The sequence below is a fragment of the Antechinus flavipes genome, chromosome 1, assembly GCF_016432865.1.
Source record: "Antechinus flavipes isolate AdamAnt ecotype Samford, QLD, Australia chromosome 1, AdamAnt_v2, whole genome shotgun sequence".
NCBI lineage: Eukaryota > Metazoa > Chordata > Mammalia > Dasyuromorphia > Dasyuridae > Antechinus > Antechinus flavipes.
The window spans coordinates 187,120,874-187,145,944 of NC_067398.1; the positions used below are offsets into that span (position 1 = coordinate 187,120,874).

The window sequence follows — 25,071 nt, forward strand, 5'->3', positions numbered from 1 at the left end:
GAATAATAGTGCATGGAACTTATTCTTTCTCCTTCATTTGGTATCAAAGCTTTGAGCATATGTTTGAAAATGGATAGAGCTTTAATGTCAAACAGAGCATACTTTCCCCTGACATTTAGATCTGTCTTTGCATTATTTAATTTTTAGCTGTCTCAAGGTTTTTATAACCCTGGAGATAAATCTAACGTACTTGATCTTTGATTCCTTATGGAGAGAGAAGTTGAAACCTTGCAACTATTTTCTTTTTTTCCCCCCCTCCAATATAAAGGAAAAGAAATTGGATTGAGTTGAGGGTTTAGTTTTCTGTATGTATTTTTTTTATATTACTAGTTGGTTAGTGGGTTATTTGAAAAAATACAACTGCCTATTTTGGATTTGTGATTGAAGTAAAAAGGGAAATGTAAATGAGCCTCAATTAGGTGACAAAAGTTATGCTAGAAATGTGAAAGGTATACTCCACATCTGATAATTCGACACATACTTTAATCTATAATATTTTGAATGTTTTGAATTGTAATGTTAATGAAATTTTCTGATTAATTTTTCTGAATTTTTCTTAAGCAGAGCCTATCATATGTTGGTATTTTTAAAAAGTTTTAATATGCTATTCCATTTTATATTTACTTATCTCATCTTCACTCTAAACCATTATCAGACAGAATGATAGAGTTGCTAGTTCTAGATTTGGAACCAGAAACATCTTTTGGGGCTCTAGACAGTTCTCTAAGGCCATAAACTTCAGAAGAGTACAGATCTGCATTGATAAGTTTCCTCATAGGGAGATCTTTATATTATAACAGTCTGAAGCCAGAATGTCTTTATTTAAAATACTCTGATGCCGTGCCAGATACCAAATAGGACAATCCAATATAAGCCCCCCAAAAGGCATCTGTTATTTACTGGTGATACAAGGACAACATTTTAAAACAGTCTCTTAACAAGCATACTTTCCATAGTGAGGAGACTATAACTTGTAAATAGATAAATAATCACAATTTTATTTGATAGAATACTAATAACTAAGGGCACCAAGAAAGCCCTTCTACAGGATGTTGCCCCATGCGCCAAGCTTATGAGGAAAGTTGGAATTCCAAGATTCAGGAATGAGGGAGTGCATTCTAGGCTCGAAGAAAATGAAGTGAAGTCGGAGTTGTGCAAATTGGCTTTTGTTTGCAATTTTTTAAAAATGCATTTTTTTAATGTTCTTTTAGGTACTTTGCAGCAACTCAGTTTGAACCTCTTGCAGCAAGGTCTGCTTTTCCTTGTTTTGATGAACCAGCATTTAAAGCAACATTTATCATCAAGATTGTCAGGGAGGAGCACTATACAGCTTTGTCAAATATGCCCAAGGTAAAGTTTTATTCCTTGAATGTAAACACTTTTTTTGTGAATCTTTTTTAGTGATTTATTTCATCTCACCTATGGCAAAGAATCTAGTACAGTCTACATTGCAACTGTTCCCATTGCATTTTCAATATATGGGCATAAGAAAGTAAAAAAGTTTTGCAGAAACCGTAGACAACATATGAAGGCCAGCAGATAACACAGAGGCTTTGACCATATACTTAAACCAAATTTTTACAGAAATGTACAGGAAACACCCTATGAGAGAAAAAAAAAAAAAGTTTAAACATCTCTGACACAAAGAAAGGGCCAAAAATTTTTATATTGATTTTTTTTTCTTTTCAGCGAACGGGATGCCATGTTTTTATCATGATGTGGAAGGAATAATTATATCTTCTTTACTACATGAGATAGCATGACTTGAGGTGTATTATTTTATGTTTGTATTTTGCTTAGAAAACTTATTAAGAAATTTAAAATGTTTGCAGGATGATTAATGGTCCATAAAACCTATAGAAAATAAAAACCAGGGGAAGGAGCCATTATTATTATTATCTTCTAAATATTTTCTTTTGTCACGAAACTGATTTATACCTCTATCTTAATAGTATACCACATCCTTTAGTGAATTCTGGTTGTATGAGAAAAAGCTATTTTAAAAGGTGGAGATCCACCTTGGAGTAATGTACTTCTCTCAGTTGTAAAGGAGGTATTGCCTTATTTTCTTTTTGTAACACAAAGGTAATTATTAGAGACAAGAAATTACAAAAGATTTGAATGGCAAAAAAATTTTAAAAGAAAAATACAAATTGGAAAAATTATTCATCACATGACAATACGTTGAAAACAGTACAGAGAACTATTAAAAATCCTAATAATAATAATAATAAATAAATAATAAAAATAAATAAAAACACAGACCTTTAATAATCACTTGAAAAATTCTTATTTTTATGGTTCACTTAAAACCATAGAGACATAAATGAAAATGAGTTGAAATACCATCTTATTCTTATTACATTGACAAAAAACAGTAATTAAAAGTAATGCAATACTGACTAGAGTGTGTAGACACAAGAGAATTCATTTATTTCTGGTGCAGTTGCAAACTTTAAAAAAAAATTTTTGAACAATAGTCTGGCTCAGGATATAGTAGCTGGGAATATAACCTAAAAGTGTAATAAAAAATATTAACAAAAAAAGAAATCTGTACAAAGTCTTTTCATAGCAGCATTATTTGTAAGGCTAGGATGAACCTATAATTAAAAATATATATAGGGAACACCAAAAAAAGGAAATAATTTTTTTTAATAATACCAGGTGGAAAAAAAAAAGCAGAACCAGAGCAGAAGTAAATCCTTAATAACTGTCATGTAAGAAGAAAAATGAATGAAAATGATTCAACAAAGAATTGTAATGCAGACTTAGGAAGGAACACTAAAAATTTTATGACATTTTGAGTTGAAATTAATTCAACTGCAAATAGTTACAAAACAGATTTAAATTTATTGTATTGATGTTCAGTAGTAAGTCTATAATTAATCCTTTAAAAAAGTAAATATGCTTTGGGATGAGCTGAGGGGGAGGCCAGCCAGAATCAGTGGGTATCTGCCAAGAGAAGTGTCTTATATATTTGAATGAATGGGTGATAAGACCATTGCAGAATAATATAGAATTCATCATGCCAACTTTTGGGGGAAAGAAATGTGAGATATGAAAATTTTGAGGGGTATAATTTCTGGGTAATTATTTTATTAATTATGGCTAGTGAATAATTAATAAAAGGATTGGTTTCGTGGCAGCCTCTTGTGAATCAAAGACCTTTCATAGAACCCATTCACATCTTATATTCCCTTGGAAGACTGGATCTTCTGAGGATCAAAATCAACTCTGATTGTTTAACAAGAAATGAGAGAATGAATATTATGAGAAGGGGCTTTTTTTTTTTTTTAATACTTATAACTTTTTATTGACAGAACCTGTGCCTGGGTAATTTTTTACAGCATTATCCCTTGCACTCACTTTTATTCCGACTTTTCCCCTCCCTCCCTCCATCCCCTCCCCCAGATGGCAAGCAGTCTTATATATGTTAAATATGTTGCAGTATATCCTAGATACAATATATGTGTGCAGAGCCAAACAGTTTTCTTGTTGTACAGGGAGAATTGGATTCAGAAGGTAGAAAGAACCCGAGAAGAAAAACAAAAATGCAAACAGTTTTCATTCATTTCCCAGTGTTCTTTGTTTGAGTGTAACTGCTTCTGTCCCTTGTTGATCAACTGAAACTGAATTAGATCTTCTCTTTGTCAAAGAAATTCACTTCCATCAGAATACATCCTCATACAGTATCATTGTTGAAGTATATAATGATCTCCTGGTTCTGCTCATTTCACTCAGCATCAGTTCATGTAAGTCTCTCCAAGCCTCTCTGTATTCATCCTGCTGGTCATTTCTTACAGAACAATAATATTCTGTAACATTCATATACCACAATTTACCCAACCATTCTCCAATTGATGGGCATCCATTCATTTTCCAGTTTCTAGACACTACAAAGAGGGCTGCCACAAACATTTTGGCACATACAGGTGAGAAGGGGTTTATTCTAATGAGGGTCTGGAAGATATGATTCTGATCACTGAGTCTTAGACAAAGAGACTTAACTATATTAGACTTCCTCCTTCTCCCCCAGTCTCAGATGAGTTAGATGAAAGGGGGAATCCACTTCTACTCGGACCAATCTGGCTAAAATACAGTGGACTAGATTGTATCATTTTCCCTGGACTAGAATTTCTTTACTTTGATCAGATTTAAATTTTTCCTGTTGGGTGTGTCTCGTCCAATTTTCCTCTTATTAGCAGTCTTGCTCTTTAAAGGCTGGCTGGATAACCTGAAGGAGCTGATTTTTGAATGAGGAAATAGGAAGGGGAAAAAAATCTTACTGCTAATTCAGTAATTGATTATTAATGAGAAATAACCATTTCTATCAGAAAGCTGAAATGAGACAAGGCAAATAGAGTAAAAAATTACTGGATTTTTTTTTTTCTCCAAAAAAAGAGTGCTACTAAAATTCTTTCTTCCCTGCCTTGGTATGAACTGGTCCATTACCTTCCTGTCTAATGTTATGACTATCTATATTATTCCATAGTTCCTTCAAATAGTATTCACCTTGTTGCATTCCTAGGATGCTAGTGGAGCACTCACATTGATCTCATTTTCACTACGTAAACCAGCCCAGATCTTTTCCTATTGTATTCTTCCTCAGTGTTGTACTTTATGTCACTTCATGAATGGAACTCATCAGTAAAAATTTATTATGGCCTATTTGCACCTATCATGTGTCTCTATTATCCTTTGGTTCATCTCCAATTTTAATTCCTCAGATTTTAGTGTTCCTTAATTGACAGTAATACATTATATTTGGAAAGACTGGTTTTTGCACTAGAGAAAAAATTGGGATTATTATAGCTTCCCAAATGGAATCCACATTGCTTTTATCCTCTCATTTAATTCATAGTTCAACTTATTGTTCTTCTATAGTGTCTGTCCTAAAAATATGAACTGGTACACTAATGGATTGGGTGCCAATTTCATGATATAGATTGGACAGTAGGCATTTTTTAAAGTATTTTTTTTCCTGTGTGGATTGTAAAACCAATCTTTTCTGAATAATCATGGATCTCATAATTTGTTTTTTCAACTCACGAAATAAAGTATTTATTACTTGATGGAAATAATCTTTTGAGAAGCCTGCAGTGCGAAAGAAGATTGAAAAAACCATTGATTGTGATTCGGTTCCATAGGTACTTTGAGTACGGTATTGTCTGATAACAGTCAAAGGAAGAAGAGAAAAATAGGGTAAACTAGGAACTTCTTTTTGAAGAATACTGACAGCAGCTACTTTTCAATCCACTGATGAGAGCAAAAGCTTATTGCCTTTCTAAAGCATATCCAAGACCTAACAGAGGACTTCCAAAAACCCATCAGGTTGGATGATTGCTTCCCAACTTATGCTGCCAAAAGGAACCTAGAAAGGATTGCTAAAGATTGCAAAATCTTGGACAAAAAACTGAAGCCCTCTTGGGCCTGGAATATAGGTGATGGTTTTGTTATTGTTGCCAATCAAACATAAGAGATTTAGAAGCCATAGATAAATTTGGGAAGCTTATATCTTTTTGAGAAGATGATTGCCTTCAACTATAGGAATGATAGGCTCTTAGGCAAAGATTGAGTGCAACTGTTTATAGAGTTTTTTTAAAACTCTAAAAACTCTTTAAAAAAAAATCAGAAGAATTATAAAATGGAAAGGATAAAAGGAGGAAACTGCATGTATACATTTTCCTTGAGCTGAATATCACAAAGAACTCAGTTAGGTCTACTCCCATCCAAGTACTAACTAGGCCCGACCCTGCTTAGCTTCCAAGATCAGACGAGATCGGGCGCGTTCAGGGTGGTATGGCCGTAGACTGAATATCACAAAGAACAGCTAAAATGTAGGAAAATGAAGCTTAGTTGATATGATTCCAGAAATATACAGGATACAAAACTCAAGGAAGGAACAACTACTGATAATAAAGTCTCAGATGTCTTGAGATGAAGGCTTGACTAATGAAGATTAAATATATATATAGAGAGACAAATTTTATTTCAGACAAACCTGAGACTTGATGGGATGAGATTCATGACAGTATGTAGCTGTGACTGATTATGCTTTATTCAAAAGAAACATGATATATAACTGATATATGTGTTTTATTGGAGTAATACTGTTTTCATAAGAGCCTTCTTGACTTGAGGGACTCCTAAATTCATGATGAACATTTCCAAACCCATAAGAATATAAATTACCTGATTGTGTAGATTTAATGACTAGGTTTTTGTTAGGCACATTTGCTGATACTGACCAAATGCTGTATTAGTAATTCATCTATCATCTGGAAGTATGGTATCATTGTTTTTATATATTGGCATAAATGATCTCTGCTACTGATTATATATGCTAAGAACTGATTTGGTTGCGTTTCTCTTTTTAAAAAAGGGTGTATTGAGTGCATCTTGCTCTCTGAATCTCTCCATCGTTGGTTTTGTCTCTCTCTGTCACATGGAACAACTAATAATTTCTTGATTTGCTTTAATTGTAATTTCATCCTTTAAAAGAGGAAGAAACCAATAAGGGGAAAATTCTATCAGTTAAATAAGCAGAATTATCTAAGTACCCATTGTGAATGTAGAGGGAACTCATCAGTTACTTTAGATTTCAAACAAACAATATATTTACTTTTAATAGTCAGTCAAAAAACATGTAGTTTAACATAAAGACAGATGAAGTAGTCAAATAAGAAGCCAGATATTTTTCTGCCATAGACTGGGGCATTTTGCCCTAAATATACTATCAATAAAGACAATGGACATGCATATTGATCACACTTAAGAGGTGTGCCCATAGGGAATGCATGTGATGACAGGTTAGGCATGTGGAGTAGCACACACTTGAATTTTATAACTGTATGGTGAGGGTAGGCAAGAGAAAATATCCTGGGAACACATGCTGCTAATTAAAAAATTTGGAAATATACACATGTTGGTAATGTATGTGATCAGATAACATTTAAAAAATTGTTTTATTTTTACTTCTAAATTTTCTCTCCCCCTCCTTCCTCTTTTCCCACCCATTGATAAGGATAGAAATATGATACCCATTATACATATGAAGCATTATACATACATACATACATATATACATATACATATATATAAGATTCTTACCTTATCTTGGGGTATAAAATTCGTATTAATCATTTTTATTATGTTCATAGAATATTTTCTTTGGCAAAGAAAACAGAAAAAAATTGTTTTCCTTTCATCCTATTTAGTTTTCATTCTATCCATTATGAATAGCAACCCACTTTCTTCTTTGGTAATCTTTTCCACATACACCTAAAAAAAATTCTTTGTTATTGTCCTTCCTCCCCTTTTTTTTTTCTCACCAACCTCAACCTCAACCTCATCTTATTTGGTATTTACATATTCCTGATCTTTTTTTTTTCTTTCTTTTCCTGAGGCAGTTGGGGTTAAGTTACTTGCCCAGGGTCCCACATCCTGGAAGTGTTAACTGTCTGAGGTCAAATTTGAACTCAGGTCTTCCTCATTTCAGGACTGATGCTCTATCCATTGCGCCACCTAGTTGTCTCTCTTGATCCTATTTTTAAATGATTATGATATACTTTTATACTCATGCTCTTGCTCTTTGCCCTTATTTCTGCCTTTTGTCCAGGTCTTTTAAAAATCTAGCTTGGAGAGCTTTTATTAAAAAGTACTATCTATCTAGAGCCACGAGCAAGCACTGTCTATAATGAGATACTAGTAAGATCAGGGATGAAAAAAGATTATCTATTATCACCATTATTTTTCAATATTGTAATAGAAATATTAGTCATAGCAATAAGATAAGGAAAAGAAGTTAAAGGAATAAGCAAAGATAATGAGGAAACAAAACATCTCTGGTTTTGTTAAGTAGTGAATTCTTGTCCCATTAGCTGGGATTTTCAGGTTTGTTAAACATTAGGTTACTGTGCTCATTTGATTTCTTCCTCTCAAAATTGCTTCTTCATATTCTTTGGTCATGTGTCAATTAAGAAATTTTATGAAATCAAAATGATCCGTTTTGCTTCCTATGAATCTTTCTGTCTCCTATTTTGTCATAAATTCTTCTTCTATCCATAGATCTAATAGGTCATTCTCCCCCCCCCCCCACATGTTCCTAATTTGCTTAAGATATTATCCTTTATGTCTAAGTCACATACCCATTTTGACCTTATTGTTTTATAGTGAAATGTTGATCTATGCTTAGTTTCTGCCAGATTACTTTCTAGTTTTTCCAGCTATACCTTTGATGAGTACAAATTTCTTTAACCAGATGAAGAGGCAAGACCCCTGAGGTCTTCACCAAACTGGCAGATATGATTGCTGAATCATTGTTAACAATCCTGGAAAATCATCGAGGTGGGAATCATAGAATTAGGATGGGACAAATGTTGCCTTTTTTTGACCAGTGAATTTGACTTTGATTTTGGTAAATTTCTAGAACATTATTAAATGAATAGTTTACAAACATTTAGAAAAAGGAAGCATTTAGAAAAGGGAAGCATTTAGAAACATTTAGAAAAAGGAAGCATTTAGAAAAGGGAAGCAAAGATTGCTAAAAGCCAGTATGGCTTTAACAAAAAGGGGTTATTCCAAACCATATAATTTCCTTTGGAGCAAGAGGTCATATGTGTAAAGGGGAACAAGGTTATTAAATCTGATAGTCTCTCACTGTTCATGTGTAAAGATGGAAATATGGGCTAAGCTCTGACACATGGTAATTCCATCTGGTTGAATGACAAGGTTCAAAAAGGAATCATTAATATTTTGGTATTATTTAGGAAAAACGCTTCCCCTGAAGTTTTGCTTTGCTCTGAACTATTTAACATTTCCCCTTTTTTCCCCAGGGACTTGAATAAAAAGCATAGCATAACATGCTTCAGATTTGCATATTACAAATGCATTGTATAATTAGATACATTTGGATCCAATACAGTTGGATAATATATTGGATAAAAGGGTACAAAAAGATTCTGATATGCTAAAATATCAGACTGATTCAAATAAGATGACATTTAATAGGAAAGAATGTCATCTTTCACACTTGAATTCAATAAAGTAATTTTCCAAGTATTAGATGAGACAAAAGAAGAAAGGAGAAATTGGTTTAGATTATTTGTTTGAAAATGAATTGTTTTCATTGATTGTAGGTTCATTATAATTCAACAATTTGATATAGCTGCCAAGAAAGATAATGTTATCTTACTTGGTATTAGGAGAGACAAGTATATGTCTTTTCTGCAAACTACTTGTCTTTTGACTGGATAATTGTTATTTGAGTGTATTGTGAAGACAATTTGTTTTTAATACAAGTTGGACTAAATTCTGGCCTTCCATCTCTGAAATTCTGTGGTTCCTTTTAGTGTATTTGTTATCTATTCAAAAGATAAATGTTATATAGTAGTTTGGGGGTTTTGGAGAACACTTCATGAGTTTCTTGGAATTCACTTCCAGTTTCTTAAATGATAAACAAGAGAATAAAACATTCAAGAAGTATGAACTGTGCTTTGTTTACCAGACAAAAAAGCTACTTTTGCTTATTTCATAAACAGAAATTAATAGAATGCCTATATGACATTAGAAAGCAGTATTGTTTATTTCTATGGGGAAGAGGTGAATTCTTAGCTCCCTGCATCCAACAATATAACCGTCTTCCATATTCAGCCCCTGAACTGAAGTAGTATCTGTGCCAATAAATTTGAGTTTTACTTGCTTCTGAAGAACTCAACTCTTGATAAGGTGAAGTAGCATGGCTATAATGGAAAGAACATTGGAATTGGTATCGGTAGCTCTGGGTTTCAGTCCCAGTTTTGACATTTGTTTTTAGAATAACTGTGTATATATCACAACCTCTCTAAACTTAAGCTTCCCCACCTGTAAAATGGGTATAATACTTATTTATTTCATAAAGGTGTATAGGAAAACATTTGATTAATTGTAATGACATATAAAATAAACTAATCTACACTTCTATTTTGAATTCTTGTATATTTTTTATGAGTTTGGTATGTGGTATTATTTTATTGGTTAAAGAAACTGAGACAATAAATTTGTGATGTAAACTAATGCTTTTACAGATATAAAATATACTCGTATATTTATTACTCATCTCATATTTACTTGTCACGATCTTTTTTTATTTGTTATTTTATTTTATTTATTTATTTTGAGGCAGTCAGGATTAAGGGATTTGCCCAGGATCATAGCTAGTAAGTATCTGAGGCTGGCTTTGAATTCAGGTCCTCCTGACTCCATGGCTTTAACCACTATACTACTAGCTGTCCCATAATTATATATTCTGATAGCTATAATGCTCTCTCTGCCTCCTCCCCATCTTTTTTGTTTTGTTTTGTTTTGTTTTGCAGAAGTCATCTGTTCAAATTGAAGATAAGCTTATTAAAGATGAATTTTTTGAGAGTGTGAAAATGAGTACATATCTAGTTGCTTTCATTGTGGGAGAACTGAAGAATATGACCCAGGAAACCAATGGAACTCTGGTATGTGACTTCATTTATATCTTTAATCTTGTTTCACTTGAATGCAAATGAGTGAATTATTAAGAATTCTAATTGTTTCATACGTCCCAAACATTCTACTTTGCGCTTATTACCTCATTATCTAAACCAACTGTGATAGACAATTTAAAGTTCATCTGATATAGATAATTGATTAAAAGAGAAGCTTGATAGACTGTGATAATATTTCATAGAAAATTCACAGTATATGTCTTATTAATTATTTGCAAAATATTAATTAAGGACTTGTTAATTAGCATTTTTTACACTTCTTTTATAAATGCTAATTAGTTATTTTAATTATTTGGTTATAAGGTGATAGTTTTTTTGAATTTTTTCTAAAAGTACCAGTCAGTTTTTCTCAGGCTGATGCTATAGTAAATGAATAGGGTTTTTCTTTAGCTAATCTTGATTATTCTTTATCATAAAAATTTTTTAAAATTTATACATTACTTAGTTCTTTTATTATAGATTGTAAATATAAGGCACATTCCGATGCATACAGATGGATTTGGGTTTTTTATTTAAGAAAAAAAGAACTATTAAATTATAGCACAACTTCAATCTAATCTTTCCCTACAAAATATAGAGGACGCTCTGTTAGTTGAGACTGGTCTGAAATATACGTGTATATATATGTATGTATGTATGTGCATGTGTCTGTGCACAGAAATGAGCATATTTCTTTTTCAACCCACATACCCATTGTTAGCGATTTTAATTTTACCTTTATGAATCTCTCATATCTGACCTTTGTGGGGGAGAGCAAGGTAATTGGGATTAAGTGGCTTGTCCAGGATCATACAAGCTAGTAAGTGTTAAGTATCTGAGATCAGAGTTGAACTCTAGTCCTTCTGAGTCCAGGACTGGTGCTAATCAGTGTGCTGTCTAGTTTCCCCATGATTCCTTTTCACTCATTGCTACCTCTCTTCCATCATTTCTTTTCTGGACTATTGCAAAAACTTACTTTTTGACTTTCTGCCTTAAATCTCTACTTTATCCTATGTGCACGTGCACATACTTTTTCTGACTTTATCATGTTTTTATCTCTCAGCAATACTTACTACTGCCTCTAGAACCAAATAAATACAAACTCTTCTTTTTGGCATTTCAAACTTGTTCCCCATATATGACCCATACATACATCTCCCATCTCTGTACTTTTGCACAAGTTGTTCCCTATACCTAGAATGCACTTCTATTTCCATCAAAGTTCATATTGAATGCTGCCTCCCACATGAATTTTTTCCTGCAAGTATGCACCCCTCACCTTACCCAATTATCTTATGCTTACTTTACATTTGTATCCCTGGGTAGTAGAGAATGTTTTCATTTTCAGTCTCTGTATCTTTAGGGCTTAGTATATAGTGTTTTGACACACAAGGGATCAAGAAATTTCAATACCTTTCTATTCCAATTATGTTTGAATTTTTGTTGTAAAAAGAGTTTCCTGTTATTTGGTTTTAGGTTTCCATTTACACTGTCCCAGAGAAGATCGACCAAGTCAAACCTGCTCTTGATACAGCAGTGAAGCTTCTTGAATTTTTTCAGCACTATTTTGAAATTGACTATCCTCTTCAGAAATTAGGTAAAAATGTCATCTTATTTCCCTTGCCTTCTTTTAAGTTTATAGCACATATTTGTCAGGGAGTTATATTTGTGTCCTGTGTATCTGAGGAGAAAATATGACAGAAATAGTGTTCATGTGATATTGTTTCTAAATAACTTTTAGCCATTTTGATATGTGCTTATTGTTGGCCTAAGATGCTTGAAAATTTGAAGGATTTTGGCAGTACAGTAATACATGTCTGCATACACACACACATACACACACAAATACAAGTATATATGGATATACATACATTTGACAAATTGAAGACACAAACTGAATTTTCAGACCAAAATTCATTTACTGAAAACTATTCTAGTAAGTAATTAAAATGTTAAAATGTGAATAGCTCTCCTACAAAAAAAGACAGACTGACTTAATTTGATAGAGTTGCATATTGAGTGACAGAAGATTGTCTAACTACATCTCTCTTCCCCTTTGAAGAATGGTCCTTCCTGGAAGATTTGGATTTTTTTGCTTTTCTTTGCTAAGTAGCCATAAAATCAAAGCTCCAAGTGGGTTTTGATCCCACCTTTCTCAGCTGCCAGGCAGACTGATAAAAAGGACTGTACTTAGATAAGAAGGTGGAAAGGGAATGGAGTATCAGTGTTCCAGCAAAAAAATTAAGACCTTCTTTATGTTCATAAACTAAAGATGAAAACATTTTGCTTAAATTTAAAAACGGAAATGGATGTTATATTTAAGCAGGAAAAAAATTGGTTATCTTTTTCCTTTGTTTCAAGATTTGGTAGCTATTCCTGACATTCAAGCTGGAGCTATGGAAAATTGGGGTTTAATCACTTTCCGAGAAGAAACGCTTTTATATGATAATGAAACTTCTTCAGTGATGGATAAAAAGCTGGTTACAAGAATAATTGCGCATGAGCTAGCTCATCAGGTATTATAACTAAAATATTTAACTCAATTCCCTGTCTGTTGTCTGTTTCCTAATGTTGATAATGTTTTACAATGTAAAAATTGCCCTCTTTATATATAATAGACATTGCTGTAACTCTTCCTTAGCTTTCTAACCTATACCTGATATACTTTTCTCCAGAACAGAACTCATGATCCTTCTGTGCCTCTTTTTCTTCCAAGACCATTTATTGCATTTAAGGGGCAATACAACACCATCTTTCTAGTTAACCAAGATTCACAACTTTGGAATCATTCTTTATTTTTCTTCCCACCTCTTTCTTCTTCATCTGTCCCTCAACATATTCAATCAATTGCCAATTCATTTTCTATTCCATCACTATGAACTATCCATGCCCATATCCTATTTGAAGCTCTCATCAGCTCTAGCCTAGACTATTACAATGGTCTCTAGTCTCTCCTTTGTATGAGAGAGAGAGAGGAAAGTAGAAAGGAATAATGTATGTATACATATGTAGCAAGCACATTTACTGTCTGGAAGAAATAGTAAAAATTTCTGCATTAAGTTAAAAATTAAACAGAAAGTGGGCTGGATCAGTGTTAGGAAATTTCAAAACTCCTTTAATGAGCTTGAAAACAAAGACCTATATCATGTATCACCAATAATAGTATATGACTAAAGAGCATGAAATTCCAAACTTTCTGAAAAAATAAATAATAGGTATCACATAAAGGTTAATGGACAGGTGCATTTTGGGAAAATGCAGGTTTTGATTTATAACATTAATGGATCTTTGAAGAAGAATAGGAATAAATGTGGACACCAAGATGGCTTAGAATAAAGCAAAGTCAAGGGTTAACAACTGGACACATTGAATGTCTCATTAGTCTCTTCATGATGTCTGGAAAAGTTGAGAAAAGCTCTAAGCTTGTTGGATGAACTTCCTTTGACAAATTGATAGATCATCCACCAAAAATCTATTTGAATATACTTTGTATTTTTATGGGTGAGATTGTATCCTTCTTAGAATATAAGCTTCTTGAGAGTAGTAACTGATTATTTACAAGTGCCTTACACATAATAAGCTCTTAATAACTGTAACAGATAACCACAAAATTTCAGAATTAGAAGATCATTCAGAAGCCATCTATTTCAACTTGTACCTGTACAGAACTCACATTATAACATATTGAACACCTGATGCCTTTGTCCATGAGCCCGGTTCTAATTTCTAATTTCCTTTATCTCCAACCCTTTTTTTTGCAATATAGGGGCAACCTTAGAGAAGGCACTAATTATGTCATATTCTAAACCTTGATCCTACTGGTATAAGAAACCTTAATACCTCATTGACTTCTGTACATCTGTGGGAAACAATTTGAAAATCCTTGTAGAGATTATCGTTAATTGGTGATAGATTTGCTTGCTCATTAAGAGAATCTATTATTCTCTCTCATGCCTCAGGAAGTACTTCCTATAATTTTTCCCCCTCCTTCCTTTTCACCTCATGAGAAAAATAGATGAAGAGAGAACTAAAGAGTTCTTAAATTTGCCCCCCCCCCTTTTTTTTTTTTTGAGGAAAATTGATTTTGAAGCATAAATTATCTGTAGTTCAAGCAACTTAGAAAAACCCTAAAGTCATAAGTTCTTTTCCCCCTCTAGGAATAAAGAAAGAAAAAACTTCTCATCTAGGCAATTAATATGAATACTAATAGGTCCATTTAGTTCAGTTTGCCAAACCAATTCACTGATTGCAGAATATATTTACTGGTATGCACAATTGCATAATATATAGTCATGCTGAAGGAGACACAAAGGTTAACAGAAGGGAAGATTTTACCTGAGATTACAAAGATTACAGTAATGAGTAATGAGAAAGGGATTCAAATTCAGGCTCCCTGACTATAACCTAGTACTTTTGCTATAGTATTATATTGTTCAGTCCATTAGAGAGCTCTTTATTCATTCTATAACTGGAAAGTCACTGGTCTATCAGTAGGTGAAACAGTGGGAAAATGTTACCAAATTTATTCAATTTATAAAACATGAAAGAGCAATAAGGAGAATTTTTTTTTAAGTGTCCAACAAATTTAAGTAAGATGAAATGTCAGATATTTTTCTTCATATAGTATAAAATATTGTTAAGTAAAAAGTCAGCCATCTTTCTTCTCCCAGTCAGTGGTTTTTAAATTTGGAATGTTTTCCTCCATTTTAAAAGTAAATATAGATCATTTCAATAATTCTCTTAGTGTTTATTTTGGATATAATTCATTCTACTTGTATTTCTGTATATTTGAGCACAGAATTCTGTCATTGTATTTTATAATAATCATAACTAGCATTAACATAATGTCTACCACATACCACATTATCTTATTTGATCCTCACATCAACCCTTGGAGTTAGGAGCTACTATTATTTTCATTTTACAGATGAGGAAATTTTTATCATTAAAAATTTATTGTAAAATTATTAAGCATCATTTTAACAAATTAAACTTTTTATGCCACTTTTATATTTAAATAAATGAATGTCAGTGCTTAAAATGTCATTATGTTACTTCCTTTAAGTCTCTGCCGCTTTTCTTTATTCACTTTCATTTACTCTTATTGCTTGCCCCACTTGTAGATAATATTTTATCTATAATATTCCCTTTTAAAGGCATCAGACTATACTCTCTCCATTCCCTACTAATTTTTTCTTGTAACAGATATTGTAAGTAGATATCGGAAATGTTCCTCTTCTTTCAAATTCTTAGAAATTGTCTAAGAACACATGTATTTTGCCAATTAATCCTTTGTTTTTGTTCTATTTTTCCTCTTAGTGGTTTGGCAATCTAGTAACTATGCAGTGGTGGAATGATCTTTGGCTAAATGAAGGATTTGCTACTTTCATGGAGTATTTCTCCTTGAACAAAAATTTCAGACACTTATCAAGTGTAAGTACTGCTCTTCTTGGGTTTAATAGAGATTTTGCATTAGATTTATTCAGTCTATATACCATATGTCCACATCATTTGGGAGGACTCAGATAGTTTTTTATAATTGTTAGTTGCTGATAGATTATGTATAAATTTTTATTTTGTTTGTCAGTTTCATCTTTTTGTAAAAATAAAATCTAGTGCTAGCATGGATATACAATAGAAAGTGGTAGTTTTATATATACATATATATATTTTCATGTATGTTATATACATTTTAAATTTTGTCATGGATATACAGTTTAAGTAAATAGTTTTACAGCTTTTTCCAGTATTTCTTGCTGCCTATGACTATGACCCAGGATAAATTATTTGATCTTTTCAGGTTTCAATTTCTTCATTTAAAACTGATGGATTTAAAGTGATTTCTGTGGTTTTTCCCCAGGTCTAATGCCTATCATTCTTTTTTTCCAATTGTTTGGAGAATTCAATAATTTTTTGTTTTTTTTTTTCCTGATTGTAAAAGACTTTAATAAGCCAGGCAGAGGATTTTACATGTAATTTTGTAGGTGACAGATAACTACTGAATTTATGAAAGAGGGGTAACTTTTCAGTTTTCAGCTTTTTATTTATAAGTTATATGCATGGGTAATTTTATAGCATTGACAATTACCAAACCTTTTGTTCCAATTTTTACCCTCCTTCTCCCCATCCCCTCCCCCGATGGCAAGTTGACCAATATATGTTAAGTATGTTAAAGTATAAATTAAATACAATATAAGCATATATGTCCTAACAGTTGATTCAATAAGTTTTAAAAGGCCTTTTTTCTTAAAAAAAAAAAAAAGATAATTTTGAAGGAGAGAGTTAATATTTGTGCATGTGCATGTGTGTGTTTGTGTGTACATATGTATGTATGAAAGAGAGCGAAATTTAAAGAATACAAGAGGTAAATATTAAATGTAAAATATGACATGCCTATTATTATCATAAGTGGATATATATACAGACATTAGCTTTGTGACCCTAGGCAAATAATTAATTCTTGCATTAATTCCTCATCTGTAAAATGGGTATACACTGGAAAAGGAAATGGACAGTGTCCATGGGATCACGTAGAGTTGGACACAACTGAACAACAGTTTAATATAAGTACAGTGGTAAGTGGATATGTAGAGTACTCTAACTAAATGATTGACCATACATTGCAGTTTAGTGCCCCTTCTTAGGTCACTTTTTGACAAATGTTCATCTGTAGTAGGATCAGTTAATTTTTATGTGGCTCAAATTTATAATCTTATCTCAGATCTTTGTGAAGGATTATTGAGTAGAATATTATGAAAATCTGCTCCAAAGAAAGCATAGGATTCTAAGATGTTAACTCTTATTCTTCAGTCAGGTCCTACCTGAGATTATTTTGAATAGTAGAAGAAATTAATTCTTAAAATAATTTGCTTGATTTGAAATTGTAATGCCTACTTTAATCAAGAAGCATATGCAATATACAATTTTATAAAAGCATTTAAAGCTTGCTTTGGGAGGAGAGAGCTACTTATTCACATAGAATATTTCTTATTTTGAGAGTGGTTTTTTTTCCTCTTTAAATCCTTCTAACAAGGACCCTTGAGAAGAGAATAAGAAGATTATTTTATTATATTTGAAAATTAAGTTTAAATCAATTAAAATTAAGTTTAAGTTCAGCTTGCTGAATGACAGGTTACATTTTAAAGTATATGCTGATTTTTTGTTAAGCATATGCAAATAGAATATTTAGGTTTGATATTCTGATCTACTTTTTAAGTCCTTCCTGTCTTCTCTCCTGGTCTTCATCTCACTGAGATGAAACTCTTTGCTACTTGAACCTCAAACATATCTTTGCAAGCTTTTGGCCTGTGGTGGCAGTATCTCTGATTTTACCAGTTAAGAAGTTATTTGCTCTTTCCTTGCCTGGCCATTTGTTCTGGCTACTCTTTTGAACCAAATACCATACAGTTCAACCTTTAGACTTAAGTGTGGGCTTCAGGGACTATCTTTTTAAACTGTTTTATCTTTCATAGCACCTGGCAATACTACTGGGCAGTTGTTGTGAGAGGGAAGTGTTCAAGAAATGTTTGTTGAATTATATAGAACAAAATCACTACAATTCTGAACAAAAGCTACTAAATACTTATTTTACGTGATTTCCCCCTTCCATATTCCCTATATGTTTTATCTAAAAAGGATAGTGCCTTTACAAATGTGAACACATGTCAGATTAATAATGTATTGATAGCATCACTCTAGTTTTCCTCAGCAATTAAATAAATGAGCTTCAGGGGAAATGTCTTAAGTGGAAAATAGGGGTAGGTAGCTGAGGGCTCAGATATGGAAAAATCCATTTTCCAGTTCAAGGAGAAACAGATTAGTTTTTTCCCCAGGTTATAGGCAGAAGGTTGGATTCCAATTGTAGTACAGAAAAAGTAGAAATAAGAACATTGTTATAGGAAAAATATTGCAACAGGCAGAATAATGGCTACACAGGGGATGAAAGGTGCTGTTGAAATAGAATTATTAGGACTATCACCTCCTATCCTCATTCTAGGGGACTTGAACCATAAATATTGATATTTCCCTTTAGCACTCTCTCCTCCCAGTTCCTCACTTTATTCCATATTGTGACCTTTAGTCCTTCAACCCCCCAGTTGTCTCCCAGGCTATAGCTTTCTGAATCTTGACTCTTTGATAAATCAGTTCAACACTAGCTCTTCTCATCTCTTGAGCTTTTTGGCCCCTTATATTGTTGATCACGCTATGTCAAGAATCAGTCATGGATCACTCCCACCAATTACTGCTTTTGCTTCCACCAACTTGCTGCTGAAAAGAGCATAATCATTTTGACTGGGTCTAATTCCATTTACTCTTTTCTTCAGTTATATATATAACTATTGCTAGATATTTTTTGGCACCTCCCTAATGATATACTCTCTGATCACATTGGTTCTTCGCACATTTTTATCCTTCCTCAAATTTCTCATAGCTCCCCTTTTTCCATTCATCCACCTTAGCTGATAACCTTGCCTCATATTTTATTGAAAATAAAAATAAAAGCCTTTGAGGCCATGTGCTCTCTCTTCTCCCATTTTCCTTATCTCCTATCCCTCAGTTGTCTTCTACCACTTTTTCCTCCTTCACCTGTTTCACATGATAAAATGGCCCTTCCTTTACCATAGCCAACCCTTCCACCTACACAGTCAATTCTATTCCTTCATACTTTTCCCAACAGATTGTCCCACCTTTCATCCCAAATCTGTCATTTATTTTCAGTCTCTTTCTGTCTACTGACTGCTTTCCTATTGTGTACAAACATGCTCTTGTCTTCTCTGTTCTTAAAAAAAAAATCTTTATTTTTCCTCTTTATCATCCATATCTCTCCTGCTTTTTGTAGTTAAGCTTCTTGAGAAGACCATAATAATAATAATAATGCCTTCACTCATTCTCTCAGCAGTGTGGTTTCTGACCACAGCATTCAGTTATAACTGTTTTCTACAAAGCAACCAGTGATCTCTTAATTTACCAGATCTAATGGTCTTTTTTTAATGCTCATTCTTTGTGATTGCTCTGCAGCCTTTGTTACTTTCATTTACCTTCTTTTCCTTCATACTCTCTTACTACTCTTGTCTTTTTAATACTCTCTTCTCTAAGTTTTCTGGACATGCTTTCTCCTAGTTCTCCTACCTATCTAGCCAATCCTTCTCAGTTTTCTTTGCTGGGTCATCATCCATGTCGATCCCACTAGCCATGAGTATCCTACAGGCCTCTATCCTAGATTGCTTAGTTTGGGGATAAAGAAAACACTGACTTTTGGAAAAGCAGTTTCATTAGAATAATGGGGCAGAAGCAAGATTATAGGGGGTTGTTGAGAGGAAGTATAGTGAAGAAGTAGGAATCTTTGATTTAAACTTTTTCTAAGAAGTTAGCAGTAAAGGAGAAGAGAAAACAGAGAGGGGACAGCACTGTGCAGACTCAGAAAGCAGTTAAAAATTAAGAAGCATCTGTGAATGTCTGTAACAAATGGGAACGAACTAGTGGAGAGGGAAATTTCCTAGAAAGGAGAGAGTGGAGGATTATAGGAGCTAGACTCTAGAAGAAGTAGGGGAAATAGGATCACAGCTGCAAAAGAAGGATTTGGTGTTATAGAATGGTAAAGAAAGACCTCTTCAGAGATCTAAGGGAAAAGTCCAGAGAGTGAGATGATGCTGGGAAATTTTGAGGAGATAGAAAAGAACTGAGTGAGTTCACATTACGTTCTCAGGGAAGTGGGAGGTACCTAATACAAATGGGAGGGTTGGGGCAAGACATGGGAAAAACTGGAATATATTCTGTGGAGAAGGAGAAAGGCAGATCAGGTAGAGTTGAAGGATTATCAAGCAGCAACAAGAGTTCTGGCAAAGTGATATCCTGCAAATCTGTGGTGGGTGTAGTTCAGTTTCATGTTTGTCTTCAGGGATGTTGTCTAAAGACAAAGTAAAGAAATTGATGTAAGCTTTCCAGGAATGAATGAATTTCGTAAATTAGGCAGGAAGAAAGATTGTGTATGGGGGTGACAAGTTAGTGATTAAAAATTCTAAGTCAAGAGCTAGAAAAAGTTGAAAGAAGATACTTGCATCTCAAAGCTGGCAAGGAAAGTCTAAGTGAGATAGACAGAGAAGAGAATAACAGGTCACAGGAACAAAGGTTATAATAAGGGTGAAGAATTAGAGAGATAGTGGAAAAAAAGGATTGTCATCAAGACTAGAATTTCGAAATCTAGATGTTGGAGAAGCTATTCCAAGAGATAGTGAATTCCAAGGTGTTCGCAGGAATTTTGTAACCATCTCATTTAAAATACTTATTTTGAAGTGCTTGAGGATGTTGGCTAAAGGATATATAGAGAGGAGCCAGAAGATGGGGATAGGGTGCCACCAGTCAAGTTTTTAAAAATATTTTAAAATTCTACTCATTCATATGATAAGAATTTTCTAGGTGACATGTCTAAGTGGACTTTTCAGAATTTGATCTTTTTCCATGTCTGCTTTCATTTTGTTTTTTTCTGGCTTCATATTTTTGTTTTTATTTTTCTCTGGGTTCAATGATTTGGGAGAAGTACATTCTCTAGGTCCAACCTCAGTTTCCTTATCTGTAAGATATGACTTTGAATTTAATAATATCTAAGGACCTTGTTAGATTTAGACTTATGGTCTTGTTTAATTTCAGTGTAGACAACCATGTGTTCATGGAAAGAGTGGGAAGAAGCCAAAAATTTTGGGCTACTTTTGTCAGTTAGGGCTGAAGTGGATAAAATATTCTAATAAATAGCATGTTTCTGTAAGAAATATTTGTTCCTTGAGCTACACTGTGTTCACAGGAGAATTTTATCTAGAAAAATTGTCTTTCTTCCCTCAATTTGGTAATCAAAATTAAAAAAAAGAAAGACAAAGAGATTGGAGTAGTAAGTAGGGTAGATAAAGCAAGAGGGTATGACCATTTTAATCAGTAGAGAGAATTACTTTTTCAAGTGAATCAGAAAAAAAAAAAAAGCTCAAACTTCTTTCATTTCTATTGTGAACTACCCTCAAATTGAAAAATGTGTTTGACTGTATTTAACTCATTTCTTAAAATTTATTAGCTTTTGTGTTCTTTTGCTAGTATGAAGATTTCTTGAATGCTCGTTTTATGACCATGAAGAAGGATTCTCTGAATTCATCTCATCCAACCTCATCTTCTGTTCAATCTTCAGAGCAAATTGAAGAAATGTTTGATTCACTTTCATATTTTAAGGTACTGTTCTAGTAAAAACTGCTCAGAGTTGAGTTCTAACTGATTTATTTTGTTTTTGCAAGCAAGTTCTCATGTTAGAAATTAAGCAAACCATATTTACATATATATAAAATTTATTTTAAGAATATGTTCATTGATTCAACTATTCAATACCCACCATATTCAAATTCCCTGTCCTGTGACTGGTCATTATTGGTCAAGTCCATATATTGAATTACTCCTGAATTACAATCTTCCCTCTGTGTTCCTAATCATTTACTACTGAACAGTATTAGAGAAAGTCATTTGACCATAATTGAGTACCCTACAAGTTTGTAATCTAACCTCATCTAAGCTCGCACTGAAACAAGTTAATTTTCTTAACTCTTTTCCTTCCTTCCCCAATTAATTGACAAATGGTCAAAGTTATATGAATGAGTGATTTTCAGAAGAAATCAAAGGTATCTCTAGCCATAGGAAAAAAAATATTTACAATTACTCTGGAGTAGAAGAAGGATAGAGTTTTGAGGAGTGGTGAGGACCAGTTTATTTTCATTTTTTATTCATTTTAAACTTAAATACTAAACTCGGGGTGGGAGGGAAGAGAAAAGAACATTTCTATGTATACAGCAGAACATAAAGAGAGGATTCAACATAAAACTGTACACTTCGGTTTCAGACTGTTTACTTAAAAAAAAAACTTACATAGTAAATACTATACATTGTTTGAAAGCTATCTACTTTTCTGTACTTTCTTCTGAGTTTTCTTTTGTTCTCTATTGTGTACTATTTTTTTTCTCTTTCCCTGGTCAGCCCACCTTAGAGAATACCTACACACACACACACACACACACACAAACATACTGTATATACTGTATACAAGCTCTTTCTCTGGAGATGGATAGCATTTTTCTTCATAAGTCCAAGTATTCCCATGTTTTTTAAAAATCAATTAGTTCATTTCTTATAAAGGATTAGCATTCCATCATGATCATGTATACTATGGTTTATTTAGCCATTCCCCAACTGAAGAGCATCTGTCCCTTTAAGCAATCTGATATATATAAGATGATATCTCAAAGTTATATTAATTGGCATTTCTCTCATCAATAATGATTTAGAGCATGTTTTCATATGTCATATGTAGTTTTGACTTTTTTTTATCAGAAAACTGAATTCATATAATTTAACCATTTATTAGTTGGGGAATTGTTCATATTTTCATAAATTTGACAAAATTCTTTATATATTTGAGAAATAAGACTTTTATCTAAGAGATGGTCTTTGAAAAAATTTTCCAATTTTTCTGCTTCCCTTCTAATTTTGGCTATATTGGTTTTATTTGTACAAGAACTTTCTAATTTAATATGATCAAAATTATTGATTTTGTACTTCACAATGCTCTCTATATCTTCTTTATTCATAAATTATTTGCTTTCCATGATTCTGATAAGTAATATGTTCCATGTTCTAATTTTCTTGTGACTCTATATATGTATTCATTTTGACTTTAACTTGGTACATGATTTAAGATATTGGTCTATGCATGATTTCTGTCCACACTGCAACAATTTTAACCAAATAATGAATTCTTTTTTTTTTTTTTTTGGCTGAGGCAATTGGGTTAAGTTCAAGGTCACACAGCTAGCAAATAATGAATTCTTATCCCTAAAACTTAAATCTTTACATTTGTCAGATACAAGATTACTATAATCCTTTACTACTGTGTATTGTAAGTTTACTCTATTCCACTGATCTACCCCTCTATTTCTTAGTGAGTACCAGATAGTTTTGATATTTAATGCTTTATAATATAACTTGAGGTCTTTTACTACCTAACCTCCTTCCTTTACATTTTTGTTTCTTTAAAATTCTTGACCATTTTTTCTTCCAAGTTAATTTTATTATTTTTTTCTAAATCAATAAAATAATTTTTTTCATAATTAAATTGGATTGACATTGAATAAAGAAATTAGCTACCTAAAATAGTCATTTTTATTCTACTGACTGCCTATCCAAGAAGAATGAATCTGACTTTATTTGTATAAAGAGTGCTTTATATTTATGTTGATGAAGACCTAGTTTAAATTTGCTTTAATTCAGTCTGTGACTTTTAAAAAAAATTTAAATTTCATTTTAAAAAATTAAGACCTGGATTTTTACACCCAATATGTTTTCTGTCAGAATTCTGTGAAGATGTTATATTTAATATTGGTATTCCTTAATACAATAAATGCTATAATTTTTTAAAGCACTTAATGGTCCTGCTTAAAGAGAGACTTGATATCAGCTCATGTTACCTGTAACGACATAGAATAAGCATGTCATTTTAGATGTGGATAATCTGCACAAGTTCAACTCTTGTCTCAGATAGTTCTATAGCTACTAAGTCTTTGTTTCTATACTTTATTTTCTCTTCCAACTCTTCAATTTCTTCATCCTTTATTGAGATGAAACATAGGGTTTCTGGCATGTTTGGTTCCTACCTTTATGAGAAACTGAAGTGAAAATGGAGCCAGGATGTGTACTCCACATAGACTTAGAGAAAAATAGGATGCTGGATTATTGACTAATCTTGTTTGGGTGAAGGAAATAAATACTGATGTAGAAAATGTGCTTTTGAGAAACCTTCTGCTCTTTTTTTGTTGTAGTGATAAAATTGTGATGTAACAAAACAAATATACATCCATACATTTGTAGGAAATAAAATATGTATGTAATGATCATGGAAGTTAGAGAGGCAGTTTACCTTATTATACAAACTGGAGCTGTTTTAAATTCTATATTTTGAAACCCTAAATTAATTTTTATGAGGTGGTATCCTAGAACTTCTGTTCCAGTTTTTTAATTTAACTGAATAAAATTGAAGAAGTTTTCTATTATGAATACTTGGTTAATGTTTAAATGTGACAAGTCTTTACAATTTCATAAAGATAGTTAAATATTAAACAAAACAAAATGATGTCATTTTTAGGCAGGAAAAATAGTTGTTTTATATAAGATTTTAATCATTGAGTTTTCTGAAATGTCAGATGAAGTTTTTGAGTAGAATTATTTATTTTGTAACAATGTACTTTAAATGTACTTTAAAAAGTCTTTATTTTTGGGCAGCTAGGTGGTACAGTGGATAGAGTACCAGCCCTGAAAGTCAGGAGGACCTGAGTTCAAATTTGGTCTCAGACACTCAACACTTCCTAGCTGTGTAATCCTAGGCAAGTTATTTAACCCCAATTGCCTCAGCCAAAACAAAACAATAAAGTCTTTATTTTCTTCTTGGTCTAAGTTATACTACTTTGGTACAAACTGTATAACTTAAATAGGCATAAAAATTTAATGGCTGTACCTAATTTCCATATTTTTTTTTTGGCTAGGCAGTGGGAATTAAGTG

At 32.6% G+C, this 25,071-nt stretch overlaps 1 protein-coding gene across 1 annotated transcript in view; it reads left to right on the forward strand.

The window, feature by feature from the left end:
• The window catches only part of LNPEP (leucyl and cystinyl aminopeptidase), a 112,637-nt gene that overhangs the window by 52,444 nt on the left and 35,122 nt on the right, over window positions 1-25,071 (forward strand). Inside the window, exons 3-8 of the mRNA XM_051994147.1 lie at window positions 1,212-1,350; window positions 10,353-10,484; window positions 11,970-12,090; window positions 12,855-13,009; window positions 15,813-15,926; window positions 21,573-21,704. Of these exons, the coding sequence (XP_051850107.1) occupies window positions 1,212-1,350; window positions 10,353-10,484; window positions 11,970-12,090; window positions 12,855-13,009; window positions 15,813-15,926; window positions 21,573-21,704 (793 nt within the window). The remainder of the gene's footprint in view (window positions 1-1,211; window positions 1,351-10,352; window positions 10,485-11,969; window positions 12,091-12,854; window positions 13,010-15,812; window positions 15,927-21,572; window positions 21,705-25,071) is intronic.